Raw genomic sequence first — 23889 nt, 5'->3', positions numbered from 1 at the left:
GAAAAGTCTCAATAATTCCTAGTCTACGATGTTTCAAAATTCGGAGGATCCTAGACGCTACGAAATACCGACTCGGCGCCTTAATATTGCGGAACTCTAGAGTGTCAGGATTCAAGACCTCAAACAATTTGAACTCTCCGAAGAATCGCAACACCCAAAGGGAGCTAAAACAGTCCCTTTTAAAACAATTTCTCCTGTACGTCGAAAAATGATATTCCTCTGTTTGAACTCGAGCCAATGTGAACAGGACTCTCATTAACGCGAACAAGATTGGTCCAGCAGTCGCAGAAAGTATCCATCTGATTAGTTTGACGCGCATATCGAGGTAACCAAACGGGGACACGAAAAGGATGGCGAAAACTGGGAAAGGCCGAATGGTGGACAACGAGAAGAAACAAGAGCAGGAGAAGATAGTGGTATCTCCGTTTACATGCGGTGCATGCTCGCTTATCAACGGATATCGGATCTGCGAAATCTCCGTATCCTTATCTGTAATCTTAACAACTTCCCGGGGAGAGCCGAGCTCGGCCAGCTCGGTTTACCTGCCTGTTTTACCTGGACAACGAGATGGTGGCTTCGTCGCATCGTGTTCCTCTCTGCTACACATGTGGACAAAGCCACGAGATGCCAGAGTGGAGATTACGCGCCGAGGGAGCACGCTGACACTTAACAGGACCCAATTAAACCCATTACACGATTAATTATCTAATTAATTAATACCTGACCGAACGTGAAGCGGTACGATCCGCCGAATTGAGAGGAACTACAACAGGCCTCCTTCCACCCATTCTATCTCCTTCTCTTTCCCTCTACGCAAGCGGTAAATAGACCGTGTCAAAATCCTTGCGGCTGCTCGGTGATAAATTTCTGCCGCCATCCACGATAATTAACGCGACCCGGTGTTTAATTGAGTTACCGTGGTTAGGGGCTACCGTGCACCTTCGATTCTGCCCCGTTAGGCACCACGACGCTAGCCAGCACCGTGGATGATCAATTAGAACATTGGATCAATTAGAATACCTGCCTTCCTTCGGCTATAAGAATAAGAAACGAACGTTTCCATCGTACCTGAAATAATTGAAATTTCGTTTGTTCACAAGCTACAAATTTTCAAGTGGTGCTGACTGATTGGCATTTAGATATTAATAACTAACAATTGCTATGCAAATAGGCATCGACTAAGTAGAACGGTAACGTGATAAAGTGGTACGATGATAAATGTACAAAGTAAGTAGATCGCAAGTAATTAAAGATTATGATTGTTCGTAACTGGTGTTTCTTTTTCTACGGAAATTTTCAACTTCGAACAAGGTACAATTTTCGTATTACCGACGTTGATGCGGACGTATAATCTGCAAATCACATGACGTTACATAGAAAAAAAAAAAACCTATGAAAACTCGGTTCTCACAATTTTCCTCTTTTATCCCGCGTTAGTCATTTTCCCTGGTCTTATTCAAATTATGTGGCCATTATTACAATTACCTCCGCTAACATTTATTCGATGACTACATCTTCTAATCCAAACGAAACTATACACCGTCTGGTTAATTGCGAAAAATGTTTCTCTTATGGCAATCCGCAATTACACAACGCGATACCAACGACAGAGAAACATGTGCGTCTGATGTTTATTCATGCTTCTTTTTCGCTCTCTACCCTCCATTGTCGGAGGGCTTCGAGGTCCCACGATGTATCGCGCGCGTAACTTATACCTCGTCCACACTGTCGACAGCTTTTCATTGCTGCTCGTGAGACGATACCGTCGGGGGTGTTATTGTATAAGTATAGCCTCGAGGCTGGCATTATTAGATTTACCCAGACAGTGTAATTAAGAAACAGCTAGGGAAACTTATCTCGTCTATTTCCTTGGAAATAAAAAAATTATTACATCGTCGAATGGTAACGCTTCAACGTCTGGCGTTATAATCGCGATACAGCGCTACTTTGAAGATCGTAGTAACAAAGACTGGAAGATAATTCGTCTGCAATTCTTTGACACTTTTTGCCAGACAGTCGCAAAGAAGACACTTTACTTTTACGAGTTCGGAATTGACGATATCTCCGAAAGAATTTCCCTGCGAGGTACTCCGAGGATTATAAGAAACACTCGTGACAAACGCTTTGAACTTCTTAACCGGAGGTTTCGATGCTTTTGATGACGAGTAACCAAATGGCAATGAAACGATACGTTAACAAAATTTCAGGAACTTATAGGTAATTGTTGAGTAATGTATTGGCTGTATTACAGAGAAGATTTTTGTATTGCTCGATAAGAAACTGTAACAACCTTCGCGTGATAATTCTCGTACATGAAACTTTCTTTTTTCACAATTTCCGACAGTATTATAGGATTTTATAGTAAATAGCATATGATCTATCAAATATCGAAAGACGACAAACCACGATGGGAGAAATATTTTATTCCAAGCTTCAGCCTAAAATTATCGCTTATTTTACTTAACGTACTTTACGATCTTTGATACCATAAAATACAATCACCGTAGAAATCCTAAGTTTCTATATAAGTGCGATATAATTTTCACTACAATCGGACCGAATGATCGTGTTATTTGTGATTTGCCTACAATTCTGCATATTCGATTCGAGCAAACGTCGATCTACCCAGCGATCGTTTTCCTAAAATTCTGACTTGAAAACGAGTATCTATCTATGCGTAGGTCTTATTTTACCTAATATGTAAAACGCTAAAAATATACGCTAAAATACAATCACCGTAAAAATCCTAAATTTCAGTGTCCGTACTCCGCAAGTACAATAAAATATTCGCTAAAGTCGAATGAAATAACCGTGTTGCTCAAGATTTGCCTACGGTTCCGCACATTCGACTCGAGGAAACATCGATCTACCCAGCGATCGTTTTCCTAAAATTCTGACTTGGAAACGAGTGTCTATTTATGCCTAGGTCTTATTTTACCTAATAGGTAAGACGCTAAAATACAATCACCGTGAAAATCCTAAATCTCGGACTCTCTGCTCCGCAAGTACAATAAAATATTCGCTAAAGTCGAATGAAATAACCGTGTTGCTCAAGATTTGCCTACGATTCCGCACATTCGATTCGAGGAAGCATCGATCTACCCAGCGATCGTTTTCCTAAAATTCTGACTTGGAAACGAGTGTCTATTTATGCGTAGGTCTTATTTTACCTAATATGTAAAACGCTAAAAATATACGCTAAAATACAACCACCGTAAAATTCTTAAATCTCAGTGTCCGCAAGTACAATAAAATATTCGCTAAAGTCTAATGAAATAACCGTGTTGCTCAAGATTTGCCTACGATTCCGCATATTCGACTCGAGGAAGCATCGATCTACCCAGCGATCGTTTTCCTAAAATTCTGACTCGGAAACGAGTGTCTATCTATGCGTAGGTCTTATTTTACCTAATACGTAAGACGCTAAAAATATTCAATACGTTAAAATACAATCACCGTGAAAATCCTAAATCTCGTACTCTCTGCTCCGCAAGTACAATAAAATATTCGCTAAAGTCGAATGAAATAACCGTGTTGGTCAAGATTTGCCTACGATTCCGCACATTCGACTCGAGGAAACATCAATCTACCCGGCGATCGTTTTTCTAAGCCACTAAAGAGGACGAAATAAGCGTTCCACTTGCTCCATGAAGGATCGATTCGCGGGCCATTCGTGACTAATAACTCGCCACTGGCCGGCGAGAAAATAACAATTGCTGCAAGATCGCGATGAAATCCGTGGCAATGTTTCAAATTCTTTCTACGGCCCTGGTGTGGTGCACACGCATCTGTCCGACTGTCAACGACCCCAGAAGACCGACAACGACGACTTCGCTGCCATTCTTCTCGCGTTTCCGTCCATCAATCCTAGAAACTCGGCGTCGACGTCGCTGGAATGCACGCAGAATATCGCCCCTCCTCATCTCACCCACAAACTCTCTGTATACCGTGTTTCTTTTTCGTAATAACGAGCGGAGGCAAGTTCGCGACCAAGCAAACACCGTCCTTCTCCACCGTCCATACGACTACGCCCCGTTCTTTCTCATTCGATCCAATTAAAAGTTTGCACGAGAGACCGGTCAACAGGCAGATAAGGGAAACACGGCTCTCGAATTGTTTCTGACGCGATATTTATTGCCCCGGGCTAGGAAATTTAGTGGCACTGGCTATACCGAGGTATATAAACCGTGTAAACGGTTATTGTGCGAATTAAAATTCTGCTTGTTGCAGTCGGAGGGTTTTTTGGTAGCGGACCAAGTCGAAGGATTTCGAAAAGTAGCGATTAACTTGACACGTGCGTGAAACTATTATTTTTCATACAATTTTCGTGTAGTTTCGTGTAGGTTTGAAATTAAGTTAACACTCGGGTAATACGAAGCCTTGAACTAAGCTAAAAAAGAATAATAATCTTTCAAGCTCGGTTATGTTAGACGACTTATTGATTTGACCAGATTAGTAAAATTTAATATTTTGGTGAATTTTTGATGAATTGACGTAAACGCGAGCAGAGTAGAGTTTTCATCTGTGTCAGTTTTAGTGTCACAATTTTCCCAAATTTTACATATACGTACCATTTCAGGATATTCATCGAGTGAGAAATTGCTTGGAACAATTTTATCGAAATCGTGAAATTTTACGAAGAAAAATTTTAGTCGCAGTTGAATAGCAGCAGCATGGTAAATTTTGTTAAGCAGCTTGAAAAATCATTTTTGTACTTGAATCGCTGATCGAATTAGGATATCGTTTCCCTAATCATTTTAACTTTTATAGCGTACATATATTATTTCCTAAGCCGCGTGTATACTTCCATCTAAATCAACATAAATATCACTGAAACCTACAGTTACTCGTTTCCACGTAGGAAATCGTCTGGCAAATATAGAAAAGGAAAATTATTCTTCGAATAATCGATATACATAAAGTGAGATTTTTCCACTAAAATTGGTTCAATTCTTAGTCGAAAGTGACAATACAAGAGGCATCTTTCGAAAGGAAAATTAATCTCGGATCGAGTGGTAACGAGACGAGACACAGGAAAAATGAAAAAGCAGAGGTCTAATTGGGTTTCTTTGTACGGTGCATCGACTAATTAAAGCGCTAAATAAAATTAACTGCTTGTCGATTAGGGTTTCATTTTTTTCTGCCGGTCTAGAAGACACGTTTATAGCCTCGTATAAATCCCGGGAATTGATTTTACGAGATTATTAATCATTGCTACCGAGGCAACGAGCGATAAATCTACGAAGATGAAATTTTTACAAGCGATAAAGAGTCTTTGTGTCGGCATATCCCGGACAAAGTCCATTTGTTCTAATTTTCACACATCGAAACCACCTTTTTTTTAACGTTGCTGCTGTTTAAAAGTTTCGCCATCTAACGGACGATCGTGAGCCATCGGTTTCCTTTCTACCTTCTTTGTGTCCCGAAAAGAAAAGAAAATATAAGTAATCGTTAGAAAGAAAGCTATTATACCATATTTAAATAAATGCACGAGTAATAGGACTAATTAGAAGGAAGAGTTTTCGAGCGAATGCAAATTCGTTGATGGTTCTCGAAATAGAAAACCATTTCCAAGAAACGTAGCGCGTATGAGGAATTAGAAATTCGCTTTGCATTTTCTACCGTTGCGTTGGTAACTACGCTGGTCTTTGTTAATAATTTATCGCCATTCGTGGAAACGATAATGGTCTGTATCTAATAGCGTGCAGGAATTTCGTTCTAACTGGAATTTAGTCAGCCAGTGGTATAAGACCGTTCGTAATCAGACACTAGAATCGGGCTCGCAATTAGCATGATCCAAACATAGCCGATTCCTCCGCAAGTTAACGCTACGTACAACTGTCGAACCTCTCGAAACGACGAATTTTAGTTTTCTAGTTCTCGTAATTTGAAAAAATACACGGGCGTTTTTCAACTTTGATTCACACACAAGCGTAATTACCTATATGGGTAGCTGTTCCTTTCCATCGTATTGCTTTCGTTGTAATTATTTTTTCGTAGCATATTTATTACGGTAGTTCCACTGTTGAAATTATTGAAAATTCCTAAGACAGTTTTTTGGTTTCGATCGACTGTGAGAAACGTAACGAGAAATTTACAAAGTTTCTTTGCATTCGATCAAAAGGCCGCATGTTAAAATACATTAACCTCGTCCCTAATGGATAAATTTGAATTCTTCCGTTCGCACCATCTCGCCCAAGATTCAGTCGTTTTTACACATCGAAACGGTTCATAGACTGCTACGTATTCTACGCGCTCTTCCGTCCAATTTAAAAGCTATCAGATGCATCTGAATTGTATAAATCGACGATTCGATTCAACACTCTAACATTCGATCCTCGTTACTCCAATCTTCGATACCTGTGCATTTTACCTGTACATTTCTCTCTCGCGCGCGCGTAATTTCAATGTTACCAATGTTATCGAAATTGGAAAAAATTGTCAAAATCCACGACATCCTCTCAAACTGCAACGTAGATGCAACGACAAGAGCCGACTAATGAAAAACCGATCTGTCCAAACCGACTCTGTTCGTCCTACGCATCTTCGTTGCACGAAAATTCGCGTAGAAACTAATCGGAACCTCCGTATCTAGAGATCACGTTCTCTTCATCCCTTCTGGATTCTGACCGGCGCTGTAAGCTCGAGAAACCACCCCAGCGAAAAAACAAAAAAAAAAAGAAAAGAAAAGAAATGGTCTCCGCGCGTCTGCTCCCCTGATCGTCCCAGCGACGCAGGGTATCCGGTGCATTTCGCTGTCGTGTGTTCGCGTGCAAGAGGCAGTAACCCTGAAGGTAAGGCGAAATGCCACCTGGCAGCTTTTTGTCGGCCCCTTACGCGAGATGCGATATCGTTTTTGCCCCGGTGTCCAAGTGGAGGAGCCGCCGCCGCCGGTGAACCCTCTCTTCTTGTTCCTCGTCACGACTCCCACTTCCGGTCTCGGTTAGGTCTGCCTAGGTGACCGTGGGCCAATGGCAACCATGCACCACGCCTCCCCCACCCACGCGCACCTGCGTTCACGCCCACCAATCGGAGGACGTGCTACCTGGTGAACCCGCGACCAAGCCGCGCCGAGGGAAAGACGAGGAGAGAATATTCCGCAGCACGATGGAGAGGGAACACCGAGATCCAACAGAGAGGATGAAACGCGTCCTCCACTCGACGCGCACGCTCCGACCTCACCTTTCTCGCGCACTCTCTTCGTCCTCTTCCACGCTTCTTCTTTTTTCACCCTGGGCTACCTTCTTCTCGCGCAACCCTCTCCCAGCCACCGGCTTCGCTTCTTCATCTTGACCAGGCTCCACTCTCGATGATGTTTCCACGTCTCTTTGTTGGCCTTTCTATCGGAGCTCGCATGGAAACGCATTCTCTTTCTTCCTTTTTTTTCTTCTCTTTTTCTTTGTCTTTTTGCTTCGCTTTGACGTTAATTGGTTTGCGGTCGAAGGATCTTTGTGGATGGAACAATAGGGGTTGTACGTGTCGTAGGGGTTGCAGGTGGTCGTAAGCATAGGCGAAGAGTGGTAGGATGATCTTGGCGAAGAGTTTTACGTAGATGGCGAAGAGCAGGTATGGAGAGAACGAGAAGTCATTAGGGATTGCATGAAGAGACTTCGTAGCGTCGATAGTAATTCTCTAATGATGACTTTCTTTTTTTTTTTTTAGGTAAGGAAGAATGTGGTTGAGCGTTTTTAAAAGTTGCTGCATCGTACGAAACGTAGGATTATAGGATTGTATAAAAATTGGCAATCAATGGGTTGATTGGCGCAGCGAAAGAAGAGGCAGCGATTCCGCTTCGACGAATTCCGACGCTACAAATTCTAAACGAACAGGACGTAGAAAGCTTAAATACGGAGAGTATCAACGTTGATCTTCTTTTGTTTAACGCCGGAATTGCAGAACCGATCGTGATAACGCGCAAGAAGTTAAGCCAGTGGAATAAGAACGTACGTAATCAGCCAGCGGTACCTCGCTCACGCATAGCGCGACCCAAACGTTGCGTGCAACTATCAGATCTGTGAATATCGCAGACTTGAAATTCGTTGCCATCGCAATCGGTAAAAACATGCCGCTGTCGTTATCAAAAAACAATGTCGACTTTTATTAACATATTTATTGCAGATGATTAATTTGCGAGAGAAAACGACGTTTCGTATGCGTCAATTTAACAGCGACGCACGGAACAGGAAGACAAAAAGTGGCAAATTCGTAAATTAAAGCGAACCGTGGTGACTTTAATGTCGACATCCGCGTCCCACGGATAAAAATCGCTCGGCCGCGGGAAAGGGATAAAAATCGTCGCGCCTTGAACTTAACCGTGGCTCTCGTACGAGGGAGGAGCACGAGTGACTCGGCTTCACGGCCATTTTTGCAACGGCCCGGGCAAAAAGGCCCTCGCGGCAGCCAAATTTGGAAAGCTGGCTGGGCCCAGCAGCGGCCTTTTACGGGGGACCACCGGTCGCCAATGGCCGCCTTCAACTTGAAAAATCTCACCGGCCTGCGAAACCATTCGATTCGTGTTCTAACGCCTACGACATCGCGCCTGTTCTTTTACACGACGCTCCACACGCCTCGGTACGCGTCTCTAAAAGTTTTCAACCATCAACCGTCGTCCGCGGAATTTCACTGGGAATTATGGAATTTGCGGCTCGAGACTCGCCGACGACCACGTTCCCTGCATTTCTGCGCCGAGTAGATCACTTTTGCCGTTTGCGAAACAGCCTTCGTCGAGGTTGATTTACAAGAGACTTTTACTGGCCGTTGAAAGACTCCGCTAGCTTTTCCTCGTAGCTGTGCGACGTACAACGACGATTAAAATCGTTTGAAATTATTTTCTTGATGAGAAGAGAGTCGATGGTTTCTAAGTGGAAACGTTCGAATGGACGAATCTACTGTGGCTGAATGTACCGTGGCTGAATCTACTGCAGCTCGATCTATTGGGTTGGCAACTAAGTGATTGCGGACTTTGTCATTAGGTGGTATTGATAAAATCCGCAATCACTTAATTGCCAATCCAATATTATACATTGATACGATCAGGTCACTCAATGTCGGTGATACTGCAGCAACAATTGTTATTTGCGTAAAGTGATACAATTGTTCTCACGTTTCCTACTCTTGGAGGAATCCGAATATTTTCCAAGTCGTAACGAAAGCACATTTGGGAATATCGGGATAAGGATACTCTGGTGTTTTCACCAAAAATTATACACAACTTTGTGGAAAGTTGGTTATTCTAATAAGAAGACGAAGTAACAAAATTCCGAATATTTTGTAAAACTCGTCGTACCTCGGGTTGCATTATTTGTCATCAATTGATTTATCAAAATTCTTTACGATATACGCAGTGTAGAAAATAGTACATCGCGTTTTTCGAATCTTCTCGCCGACTATGCTCAATTTCTCTTAAATAGACGAATTAGATAAATTAGATAAATTACAGGAAGAAAACAAATAGCTTTGTATTAACGCCACATAATTTTAGACAAATTCTCAAGCCCGAAACAATATAAAAATTTGTTGTAATTAACTCCGCGTCTCGCAATAATTTATCCACCGATTTTATTTATTTATTTCATTTTTTAAAAAACGCACATAAGTGTACACACTGTTTCATCGCGTCATTCGCGCAACAAAAACGTTCGAAGTTCACTAAAACGCTGGATGAAGGAAAACAATCGCGAAGATCGTTGTATACAGAAAAAAAGTGGCGGAAAAGATATTTAATACACACGTATGAATTTCGCAGGATTCACGGGAGGCGAATTTCATCGGAGGAAACGGCCACCACTTCCGCGTGCCTGCAACTCCACGTTAATACGGTGTTTTTCTTACAATTAGCTAAACGAGCCGCATTCTCCGCCCCCATCTAAGCCGCCGACAGAGATTTTCCAAGCGGAAAAATCAACACGGCCAGTTAATTTCATTCAGATTTATGAGAATTAATGAACGCGTCCCGATCCCTTTAATTTCCTTTTACGGCGAGCTAAGCCAGACAGTCCCACGAGTTTTCCAGCTTCCGGAGGTCGTCGACATGGCCAACCTGCCGCTGGATAACGAAACTGTCCATTCTTTTTATTTTTCTACGAACAAGAATTCTTCTAATCCATCTCGATTTCTTATTTCTAGAAATATTAATCTTCATTGCAAAACAAAGATGGTAGTAAAAAATATTAATTAATTCGCATAACTAGAGTTATTTTGCAAACGATAATTGATTTTTTGCGATAATATGCAAACTAGCAGTGTCTATAATGTTTCAAAGCTGCCACGTTTGCATAAGTTTGCATCTAATTATCGATGTCTTTCGAACGTAAGGAAAACTACGTATCAATAAGACACAATCGTTTTTCTGCAATAAATTCTACGTGTATACGATGTTGTTTACACATAGTTACTTTTAATATCATTGGCTAAAGGAAATTATTTATCTATGATTTACTATAATCTAACTATTATTTAAAAGTATCACAGCCTCGTTCGACATATGCATAAAAAGTAATTTACTATAACTCAGATATACATAAAATTACTTATCCATCACTTACTACAATTTACTATAATTTAACTATTATTTGAAATTATTATTACATACAGCTATTACATACATTGCATTATTACATACGGCTATTACATTCTTAGCACAGGGACTTCGTAATAAATTATAGATCAGTAATTTTCCATATGTACGCACGCATTATGTCGTACGCGAGGAATTTATCAAACAGCGACGATAGAGCAACTCGAGGAGCCAGAAATTCGACAGAGACTAGTTCGATAATCCAGCAAGATCCAGGTGAAATGATCGAAAGGGAGAACAAGGACGGAGTAAAAAGCCAAGAAGTTTTCGCAAGATAGCATCGTGATAAGACCAAAAACGGTGAAGAGGGACGAAAAGCCTAGTAAAAACGGCGACTAATGTCGAGCTTTCCGCTTCGTGGTACCAGGAATGATCGCACTTACGGTCGCCGAGCGGAAAAGTGGTGAGACAGGACGAAGGGGAAATTGGTTGCACGTTGCACTTTCAGAGGCTTTTTGTCAGTCAGCTCCGACCGTGGAGCCAATGAAGTTCTCTTTCGTTCGGTCTCTATGCTCCTCTCGTCTCTTTTCTACCTTCGTCTCGACATACGTCCATCTCTCATTCGTATTAGTAACAACTACTAAATCTTCTACGTGACGATGATCAAGATGAGATCCTCGGAAGGTAAATTTTTCGCCATCGAAATTGTCATTTTTGCACGATTTCTCTGTTCCAGTATCAATGTTGTATATATTTGTGTTAATTAGTTAGTGCAATCACCATTATCACAAGTTTTGCGTTTGAAATAGTTTCGTGCGTATACGTGAATCGCTATTTTTCTCAAAGAAATGATCTACTGCGTGTGATAAGTTCATTTAACGCCATGGGCAAATGATGTTGCTGCTTCTTTTGGCTGTTATTTTTTGAAAAAAAGGGAAATGCATTTAGGTCGCTGACGCAATTGACTCATGATAAATCAGAAACATATTTATGAATATTTATCCGAATAGATTGACACAGTCAGTTCGCTTGACATAGTCCAACAATTAACTATTTCAAAACAGCTTCGGGCTATATACCTGTGTAAAATGATGTGTCATTTTTCAAAGGACATTTAAACAATGCTGGACATGTATATAGCACGGGAATAAAACGATCAATCTCGGTCGTTATTGATGAATTTAACTTTCGTGCTCCGCGATTCTTTACAGTCTTCTTCTTTTATTTTTCACGGCTGCACTTGAAATATGAAATATTAAAAATTAGCGCAACATAAATATATCCGAGTAGATCAAGCAAGACGTCTAACGAAGACGTCAAGACATAAACGTCATACGTAAACGCGTGATTCTTGAGAATAAAAATGAGATCTCTGAATAGAACGTGGAGTGAGAACCGAGACACAATGATTTAATTATCGAAAGAAAAAAATAAAAAAAATAAAAAAAAAAGCAAGGATAGGGAGACACGGAAAGAAAGGAAAGAATAGACAGAGAATCAGAGAGCTCAACCGCTATCGATAGCCGCCATTATCATAAAAATATGAGAATTCAACGTTGACCGGAGATCACGGGGAACGATTGCCCGTAAGCATGGCAATTAGTCACGGCCTTATGACCCGGTGCGCACACGTTACACCGTAATTATTCTCATAATCTGCTGTCATCGCGTTTTCCCGGTAATCGTTCGCATTAAATTCATCTCCGAGCGCGGTTCAAGTGCGAGCCACGAGCCGTGGAAGCTCGGACGAGTGTGAACGCGAATGGAGAAGGCTAGCAGAGAGACCTAAACGAAGCAAGAGGCTCGCAACGGGATACATAATATACATAATTAAAAAAGGAACAGACAAAGGGCGGCTAACTAGCCTGGCAATTACACGTTGCAACCGGGGAGATACGAATTCATCTCTCGTCGCCTTTATTCAATTAACCTACGAACTGAGAATCCACGCACCGTGAATGTACGTGACAAACTTCATCTAGTTTTTTCTTTTTTTTTTTTTTTTTTTTTTTTTTGAAAATCGTTCTTGTTTCTTGAAGAAAGAATTTATTCCACACATCAGACGTATTATTCGTAAGAGCTTATTTCCTTTTATCTCGCGATATAGACAAGTATGATTTAATTTGGCAAAGAAATTCAGGCTGAGAGGCTTTGTGATTAACGTTAGGAAAGTTAATCCCAGTATTAATTAATAAAATTAATATCAATTGATATAGACAAGTATGATTTAATTTGGCAAAGAAAATTAGGCTGAGAGCCTTTGTGATTAACGTTAGGAAAGTTAATCCCAGTACTAATTAATAAAATTAATAATAAAATTAATATCAATTGATATGGACAAGTATGATTTAATTTGGCAAAGGAAATTGGGCTGAGATTTTGTGATTAACGTTAGAAAATTTAATCCCAGTACTAATTAATAAAATTAATATCAATTGATATGGACAAGTATGATTTAATTTGGCAAAGAAAATTAGGCTGAGACTTTGTGATTAACGTTAGAAAATTTAATCCCAGTACTAATTAATAAAATTAATAATAAAATTAATATCAATTGATATGGACAAGTATGATTTAATTTGGCAAAGGAAATTGGGCTGAGATTTTGTGATTAACGTTAGAAAATTTAATCCCAGTACTAATTAATAAAATTATTAATAAAATTAATATCAACTGATATATACAAGTATGATTTAATTTGGCAAAGAAAATTAGGCTGAGAGGCTTTGTGATTAACGTTAGGAAAGTTAATCCCAGTACTAATTAATAAAATTAATAATAAAATTAATATCAATCCCAGTACTATCGACGAGGGAAAGGATAAGAATTTTGATAGCTACTAAAGTTTGGGAAATATACTTGCTCCTTATCTTTTTACACAGATTGAGAAAATTGAGAATTATGAGATTTCAATATTTGGAAAATACAGTTGCTTTTTTCATTGTTTAGTACGAATAGTCTTCCTTCCAGTTGAGAAAATTTCTCGACATTGAAAGGGTCGATATTATAATTTGAATAATCTCGATAAAAGAATATAGTAAGAATATTGATATTTTTCCAGCACTTTGAATATGTATTAGGTTGTCCGAGAAGTGTCTTTCTTTCGCAACCGTGTTTTTTACAACAAACGCGAAACCAAGTCTCTGAAATGTCGCGGTGTTTATCAGCACAGAATGGATCGTACGTAATTTGACAAAATAATATAAAACTAAAAACGTTGTGCGTCTATTATTTCCTCATAAAACGAAAGAAACTTTTCGGACAACCTAATATTCCCTTCTTGTCTTATACTGCGAATGCTCCCTTCGTACGAAGTCAGAAAATACGTCGTAGAAGAAAAATTAGATTTATCATTTAACAAAAACAAAAAACAAAAGATAATGAAGAAAATAACGGTATGGAGAATTATTTGTAAAAGAGGGGAGATTATCGCGAAAGAAATTATTTTTGAGGAGACTTGAACGCCGCGCAAATCTTGTGCACGTAATTAAGTAGTAAGCGACTACTTGCAACAACTTGGTAGGGAAGAAGACTTTAATGAGCGTGCTTGACGAAAGGGAAAAGAAAGTTTGTTTGCTAAAACGAGCTGCAGGATGCGCGAAAGACGCAACGCGTTTCGTAATTCTTGATTCAAACGGCGCGCGGTTTAACCCAGTTTCGCTCGATTTCCTAATTTTTCTTGCCATTCCATCGTCGCAGGTAATTTCACGACGCACGAACATTTACGTTACGAGAAACGAACGGACAGAAATAAAAAAAAAAAGCATATCGTTAGGTTAAAATTCTCTATGCTGTGAATCGTATTAGGTTGTCCGAGAAGTTTCTTTCCTTTTATAAAGAAATAATACACGCACAATGTTTTTTGTTTTATATTAGTTTATTGAATTGTACACGAACATAATAGAAATAGAACGAAATGGATCATAGCTAATTCAATAAAATAATATAAAACAGAAATTGTTGCTCATCTACCATCACCTTATGAAACGAAAGGAACTTTTTGGACAATCTAATAATAAACGGAAACTCGGTGTTTGTTTCAATGAACAGCAAGAAGATAATTTTCTTCCTCATGAATATTCATAATCTTCGGATCGAACAAATTCTTCGTTTGTATTGAAAAAATTATATCAGAAAACAAAGAAATTATTGGATTATATAATTCATAGTGAAAACCGTGCATAAAACTTGCAATATCGATATATCTATATACCTATGAATTAATAACAGCGATAACTGTTAATTAGAACAAGTCAGAAAAAGTAATTATGGAAAAAAAGCTCCGCTCCAAAATTAACTCCTAATCGCGCTCGTACGACTGTCACGATAAAGAGAGGGAGAGAGAAAAAATCAAACTGAAGTAAGAAAACGTGCTCTATTAAAAACTGTTACATATGCGTTATTAACTCTTTTTTTTTCAACGTACAAAAAAGGAACATCGTTTAGAATTACAACATTGTGTTGGTTTTTGTCACCTCACGGAGATTTCTTGTAAATCGCTCGCAAGAGGAAAACGGAGAGACTTCACAGCAATTTGCACTTTTTTTTTTTTTCTTTCTTTTGCCACCAAATACGTTAATTGGAGCGTTGTTTAAGCACAGAAGCGATAGGAGAAAAAGGATGAAAGAAACGTTCTGCTCATAAAATATCGGCAAAGAAAATCATTGAACGCAAAGGCGCGGGCAGAAAAAAGTGCAACATAAAGGTGTTATCTGTCGATCATTTAAATCGATTAATTATTTGGAATTATGATCGATACTAGAATACAGTCAATGTTGCCGGCATTTAATCATCGTCGTTAACTATTAACGATCGCGTTAGATCGACATTAAAGCTAATTATGTGTCTGTGCTATAATAAAAATCACTGTGTTACCTTAACGAATCGAATCTGTTCCAGCGACACTTCACGCGAAACCGTATAATTATTTTTTAAGCGCGCGATCGAACGACGGGGTAAAGTGCATCCTGGCGATATTCTGGCTTTTATTCACATTCGATATGGAATATTTATTTTTCATGCATAGGAGAACAGCTTATAACAAGGATGTTATCTTCTAAATGAAATTCGCTAGCATCTTATAGCGATCAACCTTCGCCAATTTTAAAATAATGATAAAATATCAAAGCCAGATAGAAAATACCGAAATGTATAAACCGGTTAAAAGGTACAAAAGGAGATAAAAATTCCTACAAGTGAAAATCTTCGTATATTCCGCAACGAGAATATTATTTTTTAAGTAACGTTCACTACTTCCATATTACGATCCGACCGATCTTTTTCATAAAATAATAGAAAAATAGCGAAGCCAGATGGAAAGTATTAGAGATGCAAGAAAGGATAAAAATCCTTCGATAAAGTGACCTTCCATTGTATCAGCCGGTGGCAACACCTTCGTCGATCTTTTCAGGTCGCGTAAAAAGCGAAGGAGCAACAAAGATCCGTGCAAATTCCAAGTCCGCTTCTAATCAATTTCCACGACTCCTGCTCTCCACATACCGTTACATTCCTATCGGAGAAAAAATGGAGAAAAAATGGCCGCTTTCTAGTTGGTCAGGCGAAAAACCGTATGCAACCGAGCTAACTGCGAAGGATCGTTCGCAACTTTTTACCGGCAAATCATTTTCACAGGTTGACACGCCGGATTATTTTCTTACTACAGTTACCGGTTGCACAGACGTTTTTCAACAACAACGTGCAACAAGCGAAAAAATCCCGCGATAGTACATAGGCGAATCGATTAATTACAAAGTAGCTGGCGAATCGACGACACGAGCATCGTGTTCGACGGCGATCGAACCACCTCAGCCGTGAACAACGCTGTCCGTTGAGTGTGGCGAACACCTTCTTTTCGAATACTTCTTTCCACGTTTGCGGAATCGTTGCCGGAAAGTGGAGGAATTCGCGGGCAACACGGTTGGGTAATTGATAGACCGGCTACACACACTTTTTCTCTTTTCTATCCAATGAAAGATTCTTTCTACGAGTTCTTCTTATCTTTCCAAGGTATAGGAATTATGTTTTTAATTTGTATAACATTCCACTTTGACGGTGGTTCCGTTTATTTGCGATAAATTCGATGGAATAAATCGAAGAATAATTTAAGAAATTATTTCGAGGAGGTTTGGAATTAAAATTATTCTTATCTGTGGCGTTAGGGAGCTTGGAATATTCTGATTCTCGGCTTTTTGTTCTTCTGGCGAAATCTTTCATCGTGACGATAACTAAACGAGTCGTTAAATCATTTTCGTATGAAGAAAGAGGACAAATTATTTACAAACGAGATAAAAGTTATCTGTAATTCTACGAGCAATTCCCGATCTATCTGATTCTAAATATATATCGTCGGAAAATGTAGTCACAGCGTGAGAATAAAAGGCTTAAGATATTCTATTCTTTATGTAACCATTCTATAATCGGTTTTACATTGCTATTTCTGTCTTGCGATTCTTTATAGACATCTCTGAACGCTATATTTAGAATTTTGCTTCCTACATCCTTTGTAAATCTATCAATTAAGAAATTCTAATCTTTTCGTCTATTCTATCTATGAACATTGCTGTGAGTTAATTTCCGCGTTATCGTTCGCAGAAATCTTCCAATATTTAAACCTTCATGTACGCTGTGTACATTTGCAAGTATTCCAACAAAACGTTTATCTTCATCTAATTTCTATAAATTTGGCTATCGGCTCGTGTCCATTCGCCATGAAAATCGTCGAATATCCCAATATTTACTTCGCGCATCACATAGGAATGTCGAAACGTCCAAGCGGTTTGTACGTACGACGGATGTAATGGGAAGAAAAGAAGAACTAAAAGTCCTCGAAATTTGTCTATTTCAGAAGATGAAAAATGCCAAAGCGGAAGACTGGAGCGACGAGGATAGAAAATAGTTGCCTATCAGCTGCGATCGAGAAACATTTCACGGCATTTCTGTCGTCTGCATATTGTACGACATTAATTACAGAAACGGCGCAATCATTCATTCCAGCGGAATGATGCAAAATAGCACGCGGAACTCGGTGCAACGCGATGAATGTCCGGCGATTAACATTCGAAGTATCAGGTTCACTGCTACCGCGTGATAATCTCGATATTAATCTTCGTCTTCGAAGACGTACAATGCCATTATTGTCTCGGCCAGCACGATAATTTGCGAATGGTAAAAACTGGACGCGAGTCGTCCCCGCTTTTTTTATTCTCTTTTTTCTTTCTCTTTTTTCAACGGTGCGCGACACACCAGGGAAAGAAACCGAGAGGGTGAACGACCCCGTGTTATTTCGTGAAACGTCGCAAGACCGGCTCAAACTTTCAAACAGAGACTTAATGAACGATGCATAATTTTCGCGCTCCTATTTTTTTGGAGACTCCTCTCCAACCGGATTTTTCTTCGGCCACGAGGAAATAAATTACAGGTTGATTATGGTCGCTCGGTCCCCCGGGAAGGATAAAGGTGTACAACCACCATATAGGATAAATATTTTCTAACGTCCTGCGGAATTCATTCGACGCGAAGATTCCAAAGCTTCGGCCCAAAGCCAAACGATAATAAACATCGAAGCTCCAAATTTCTGGAAACATTTACGCGAGTATTTAGGTAGCAAAAATTGTTTCCAACTTCAAAATTTCTTTCGATCGAACAAAGATTTTCTTTTATTTCCAGTGATAAGCAAAATAATATCTAGAAATACAACTTTCAAGTGAACGTTCGCAATGATCGAGGTTACAATCCGTTGAAAAATTCATGGGATTTTCGTTCAAACCTTTTCCAACTCTGCTATAACCCTCTCGTAAGAAAACTCTAAGGTTGTCTATTTAATCAGAATACGAAGCTTCGATGAAAAGTAAATTGGAACAAAGATGAATAAATTCTCCTTGGGAAGGCTGGTCACAAAGCAGTGTACTCGTTTCGTTAAACAGGACGTTCAAATAAATCAATGTTTGATGTTTGTATTAAAATTTATGTTGGAAGGATAACTAAAAGGACAGGACTTCAGCGACGGAATAAGAATTATAGGCACTAGAATAAACTATAAGACGAATTAGTTGGAAACTATCGTAGCTACTTTATCGAGTGCAGTGTAATCTGCATGATTTAAGAGCAACTCGCAGTACTTGCAAAGAACAGTTCCAATACTTCAATTTAGAAAATGGCTATTGATTTTCTAATTGCGTTTGATTTACACTGTATAACGCCTGCGAGATAATCAGGTTTTCTGCGACCAAATGAATTCATGCACTGAAAGCGTTGCTTCCATTCATTTTAACGTTTCATCGTCCCATCGATTTTACTGTTTTTAGCGTCAGAACGCTGTAATTTCCGACCAACGATTTACACGTCCTCAACGGTATATCATTTCAGATGCTTAAACGATTCGTCTTGGAGTACGACGCACGCAAAATTTCTTAATGCTAATTCGCTATACTTTAAACAAATTAAAATTCCACTCGCAAAATGAATAGAGGAAATCTATCGCCAAGTGTTGTATCGTTCTGGGCGATTCAGAGGACTCGAGAATATTCATATTCGATCGATTCAGAAGTAATATGCGTACAAAATGTTAATGACAATTCGCTATACCTTTATAAAATAAAATTCGAGAGAAAAAGATATGTATAATAGAAGGAAGCTAATGGTGAATTTTCTGTTAGTCTGTGAAGGAGCACATTTTCAGGAGCATTCTACTTGCAAAGCTTGAACGATCCTTTGAAAAGTGTCAAACTGCCAAACTTACTAGAGAAATTTTTTCACGACGATGCTAAGTGTTTCGACAACATAGTATTGAGAACAAGAAAGTACCTTTCACAGAAAAAGAAAGGAACGAGCGCGAAATTTCCCAATGTTCTCTAAAATTCATTCAACATAGAGAAACAGCTATCTCTCTACAAGAAAGAAACAATAACATTAAAATGTTTCTTCAAACATTCGTACGGAATATTTCCGAATAACAAAAAAGGCACAGCGTACGATATCTAACGAGACAATTTATCGATACAAGAGCCGAGTATTCGAATCGAAGATTCCTAAACAACGTGAAACATTCCGCTAGCTTCGACAACGAAACGATGGATTTCCCTTGTATATAAAAATGTATCTGCCTGCCCTTCGTTTCTTCGCGATTGCACAAGCATCTTGGTATGGGAATTCGTTACCGAGAAACGATATTGCGCTCAGTAACGGGAAAAATGAAACGCACGGATTCCATAGCGATTCGTAGCATCGCCTCTTAATAAATCAAACGTGGAATCAACGATACTGTTTATACCAAAAGCGAGCGAATTCGCTTGCTGCCAGCGGTACGTCTGTTTTGGAACAAAGAATGTAAATCGAAGAGGTATCGAACTAAGGTGAAACAAAAACGAAGTAACCGATGGACAAACAAGCCGACTTCGACCGTATAGCGGATAACTTTTCAAAAAGAGCAACAATACAATACATGTCAGATTTGTAGAAAATCGTTAAATTATTTTAGGTAATTGATAGGGATGTAAGAGACAAGGTGTGCAGGAAATGTTAAACGTTCTCTTAAGAAAATACGATCATATTGTATTTTATATGTGTGTTTATAAAGTGATGTTTATAATGGCTGAATATTTGTTTAGTTTAGAAAATATGAAATGAAATTGGCTCCGCTTGGTACAATACATTACTCGTTCCTTTTTACAAACTTGTTAATAATCTGGCATTTTATTTTATCCGGCAAATTAAAAATTTCCATTCGTTCAACTTATTCGTATTAATAATTAATTCGTTCGTTATTAGAAATTTGTTACCTCGTTATCGCGATGTGATAATCATTGTACACGTGATCTTGCTAATTGCGAGTAAATAATTTTCTAAAATTATTGTTTTTCCTACAGCTTGCAACGTTTGTAAGCAACAAATTATTAAATTAACAAGGTGAAATTAAAATTCCCTTGCCTGTAGTAATTTATCGATGCTATAATTCTAAATGTATGTATATAAACACCGTTTGGAGTTGAATAATAACAGGTGCTCGAAAAAGAGCGTATGTTCCAAGAATTTCTTTATGGTGTTAAAAACCTTGCTCCAAAAGCGTGGCTGATAAAAACCAAGCAGATGAGTTAACGCGTGAAAGAGGAAAGCTTAAGAAGGGTTGTTTCATTCAGAATCTTGTTTCAAACCTACTATTATTCAATTCTCACCGATTACGCTCAATTTTTGCCTTCTCTTCCATCGCCTAACTCATCTGCGAATAGTCAACCCTTCGAGCGTGGAATTCATTTATTAATTCGGTGCAAAGAACCATTGAATATACAAGTTGAAAATCTTTGATTTTTCTGCAATTAAAAATTACTCGTTCAATCGACTCTCGATTCTCTGCGAAGGTTTAATAAAATTCCATCTATAAAATTACATACATTCTGAATGAATAATAAAATTCAGGAAGAACATTTCCCTCTGAATATTTATTATCTACGCTAATTTGCTGTGTCGTGTTATTATATCGTTGCAGATTAGAGATAGACTTTCGAGAGACGCTCTGATTTTCTAGGAAACGAGCAACATCAACATCAACACCGATACGTTGTCTCAGCTTCATAACTACTTTCCACTACGGAGAAACAATAGGTTAAAGTCCTGGACTTTCGTATCGAAACACGCTACACATCTAAAAAGTAAACACAGCGAGAATTCTAAAACGTAAGAAAAAAAAGAATAGGCAAATTTTCAGTACTTATTTATCCTTTATATTCTTCAGAAAATAAATCTCAAGTTAAGTTGAGTAAGCTATAGTTTCTTCTGCTAATTTATCCTCTTGTTCGCTCAATTACGATTAAATATAGAGAGCAATAATAGCTCAAGTACAATCCTATTCAAATATTAATAACAACCACTCTATATGTTTATCCTAATTTTCTATTTTCACAAAGAAACGTTGTATAATTTCCACGCGTGTCACTGCAACATTAAAACGTACAGCTCCTATCGAAGTCCTCGATTAAGAACAAATTCTGCACATTTTACTATATTTATTCAATGTTCATAAAGAAACGATATTTTATAATTTAATCGGTGTAAAATTACTGATTCATTTAAAACGTTCTATTAAAGAGAGAACAGATAATTCAATACACAATTAATTTATATATATATCTTACTGTTTCCATCGTGTCTCTATAATGAAAAAATATTGCATAACTTCACCGCCATTTTTGAGAAAGAATCTCTACTAAATATTACATACTAATTCCTACTAAATTATTAAAAACCCTCTATAAACAACGAGGGGATTCCACGCTCAGGGGGTCAACCATAGGAAATCGGAGTTTCTATTATTTGGAAAAAAAAAAGAAAAACAAGTACTTAAAAGAAAGGAGAAATATAATATTATATGAAAATTGATTGAACTTACCTTACTCTGGACATAGTCGAGGGCCAGCATGCAATCCGAATATCCGGTCTCGGTTTTGATAGTGGTGCCGCCTTGTCCTGGGCCGGTGGAGCAGAACCCGGAACCAACGACTCCGACGGGTCCTCCGAGGCCGGCTGCCGCCGCCGCGGCGACGCTGTCCCGATACCACGGATACATTTCTCACTAGAACACCTTATACAGTCACCTGATTGCGTATCCGCGTCCAAACACTCGATTTCGCTCGATCAAAAATTCGTTTGGCACCGTAGAATAGTCCCGAGGCGCCACGGTTCCTTCTTACGTCACTGCGAGCACTTGGCCGCACTTCCGATACCGATTTTTACCTCCAACCGTTTTCAGATGCAACCTGAATCTAATCCACGTAGATTCTTCTCCACGCCTTTCTTCTTCTCTCTTTTACTCCGTCTGTTTCTTCTCGAAACCAGAAATACGGATAATAAGTACACCTTCTGCCTTCTTCCTTAGTTTCTCTTCCCTCTATATGTAGAAAACAGTAGCTTCTCAAAGCTACACAATTAGCAGCAAGTGTATCTTGTAAGAAGTGTCTAAGAACATTCACTGGACTCCAATATAGAGTGTCGCGTCCCTTTTCCACGCATCTCGGTTACTTCACTCGTTATGGGAATTTTCGATTCCAATACGCGATACTTGATATCAAGAGACGCACTGTTTCGATATATATGATATATATAATCGCGTATATTTAATTTGCCATTGTAACACTACGTGCTACGCTGTGAACAACCGAACCGAAACTATGGATAACTTCGTGCACGATGTAAACACACCGTGTCGGTTACAGACGGCGTCAAGGGTGAACCGCACTGGCCTAATGTTTTCACCGTCCTATCTCTCTCTCTCCTGCGTGGTGCGTGATTGGCTCGCGGCCTTCGATCGAGTCTCTACTAGCGAAAACCGTTTACCTTAAAAATATCGTTCCTCGGTCGATGACTAGATTATTATCTACTATCCTTTCTCTCTATTCTACTTATATGTCCCTTTATATCTGTCTTTTTCTTTCTTCCTTTACGTCACACGTACGCGTATACACAATCGATTCGCACTTTTCTCGCGAAAAGTCTCGATCGAACGTGAAGATTATTGCACAAATATCGTAATAATTAGTCGCGGTATTCGTAATATTGCACTTCGGACAAAACTGCACTTTTATTTAATTTACGTTCTCTGATGACGTCCCCGTGATCGGCTCCGTCGACAGCTGGACTCCGCTCCCCACTGTCATCGCACTCCTCCTCAACGCGTCAACATCGACTGTCACTCTTTATAGGTTAGAAGCTCGCACGGTATGTTTCAGCACGGTATATACGCTCGTACGTTCCATGATCGCGTTCCTCGAGTGCCAGGAAGCGCAGGATGACTCGCGAGATTCCTCGAAGACCCTACCGGCTTACCGTCGAAACGACAACCACCTCCTGTACAACGGTCCATGCATCGAGGCTGCTGCATTTCATGATAACAGTAACTCGAAACCATTCACCTGTTCTTCAAGTATTCTTCTACTCTTCCTCGTCGTGGTACACTTCGTCTCAACGATCGTCTTGGCTCACTGTGTCAGAGATTCGAACGCCCAAATCCGCAGGGAGGGTGGTATCGCAACCGCGGCCATCTTACCGGCGACGAAAAGTGGCGGGAAAACGATGCTACCGGAAAAGCGACCGAGATTTTTCTCGCCGGCTTCCTCTCGTTTCTTCTGTCGATCGACCAGCTTCTCTCGGTGCTCAAGTAGCACGCGTCTCCTCCTGGAAAACGGAGACCACCCTTTGATCGTACGTTTCTTTTTTTCTGGCGTTGCGACGAGCGAGGAAAAAACAGAACCGGCGGGGCCCGGAAATCGTGAACCGTGGACCGCGGACGCGGTTGCAGCACTGACGCGGGAGTCGCGATTCGAACAACCGTTCGGCCGCCCTCGGTTTCATTCGGCCGCCCTCGGCTCTGCCCCTCGCGATACATC

At 39.5% G+C, this 23889-nt stretch overlaps 1 protein-coding gene across 1 annotated transcript in view; it reads right to left on the bottom strand.

Moving 5' to 3' along the window:
• Positions 1-22284, bottom strand: part of LOC132913716 (zinc finger protein rotund-like) — a 244776-nt gene extending 222492 nt beyond the window's left edge. The window contains exon 1 of the mRNA XM_060972242.1: positions 21897-22284. Within this exon, the coding sequence (XP_060828225.1) occupies positions 21897-22073 (177 nt within the window). The 5' untranslated portion in view covers positions 22074-22284. The remainder of the gene's footprint in view (positions 1-21896) is intronic.
• Between the last annotated feature and the right edge of the window lie 1605 nt (positions 22285-23889).

Source organism: Bombus pascuorum, chromosome 13 (assembly GCF_905332965.1).
Source record: "Bombus pascuorum chromosome 13, iyBomPasc1.1, whole genome shotgun sequence".
Taxonomy (NCBI): domain Eukaryota; kingdom Metazoa; phylum Arthropoda; class Insecta; order Hymenoptera; family Apidae; genus Bombus; species Bombus pascuorum.
The sequence above is the reverse complement of the archived record's forward strand: the minus strand, read 5'-3'. Positions and strand labels throughout refer to the sequence as shown.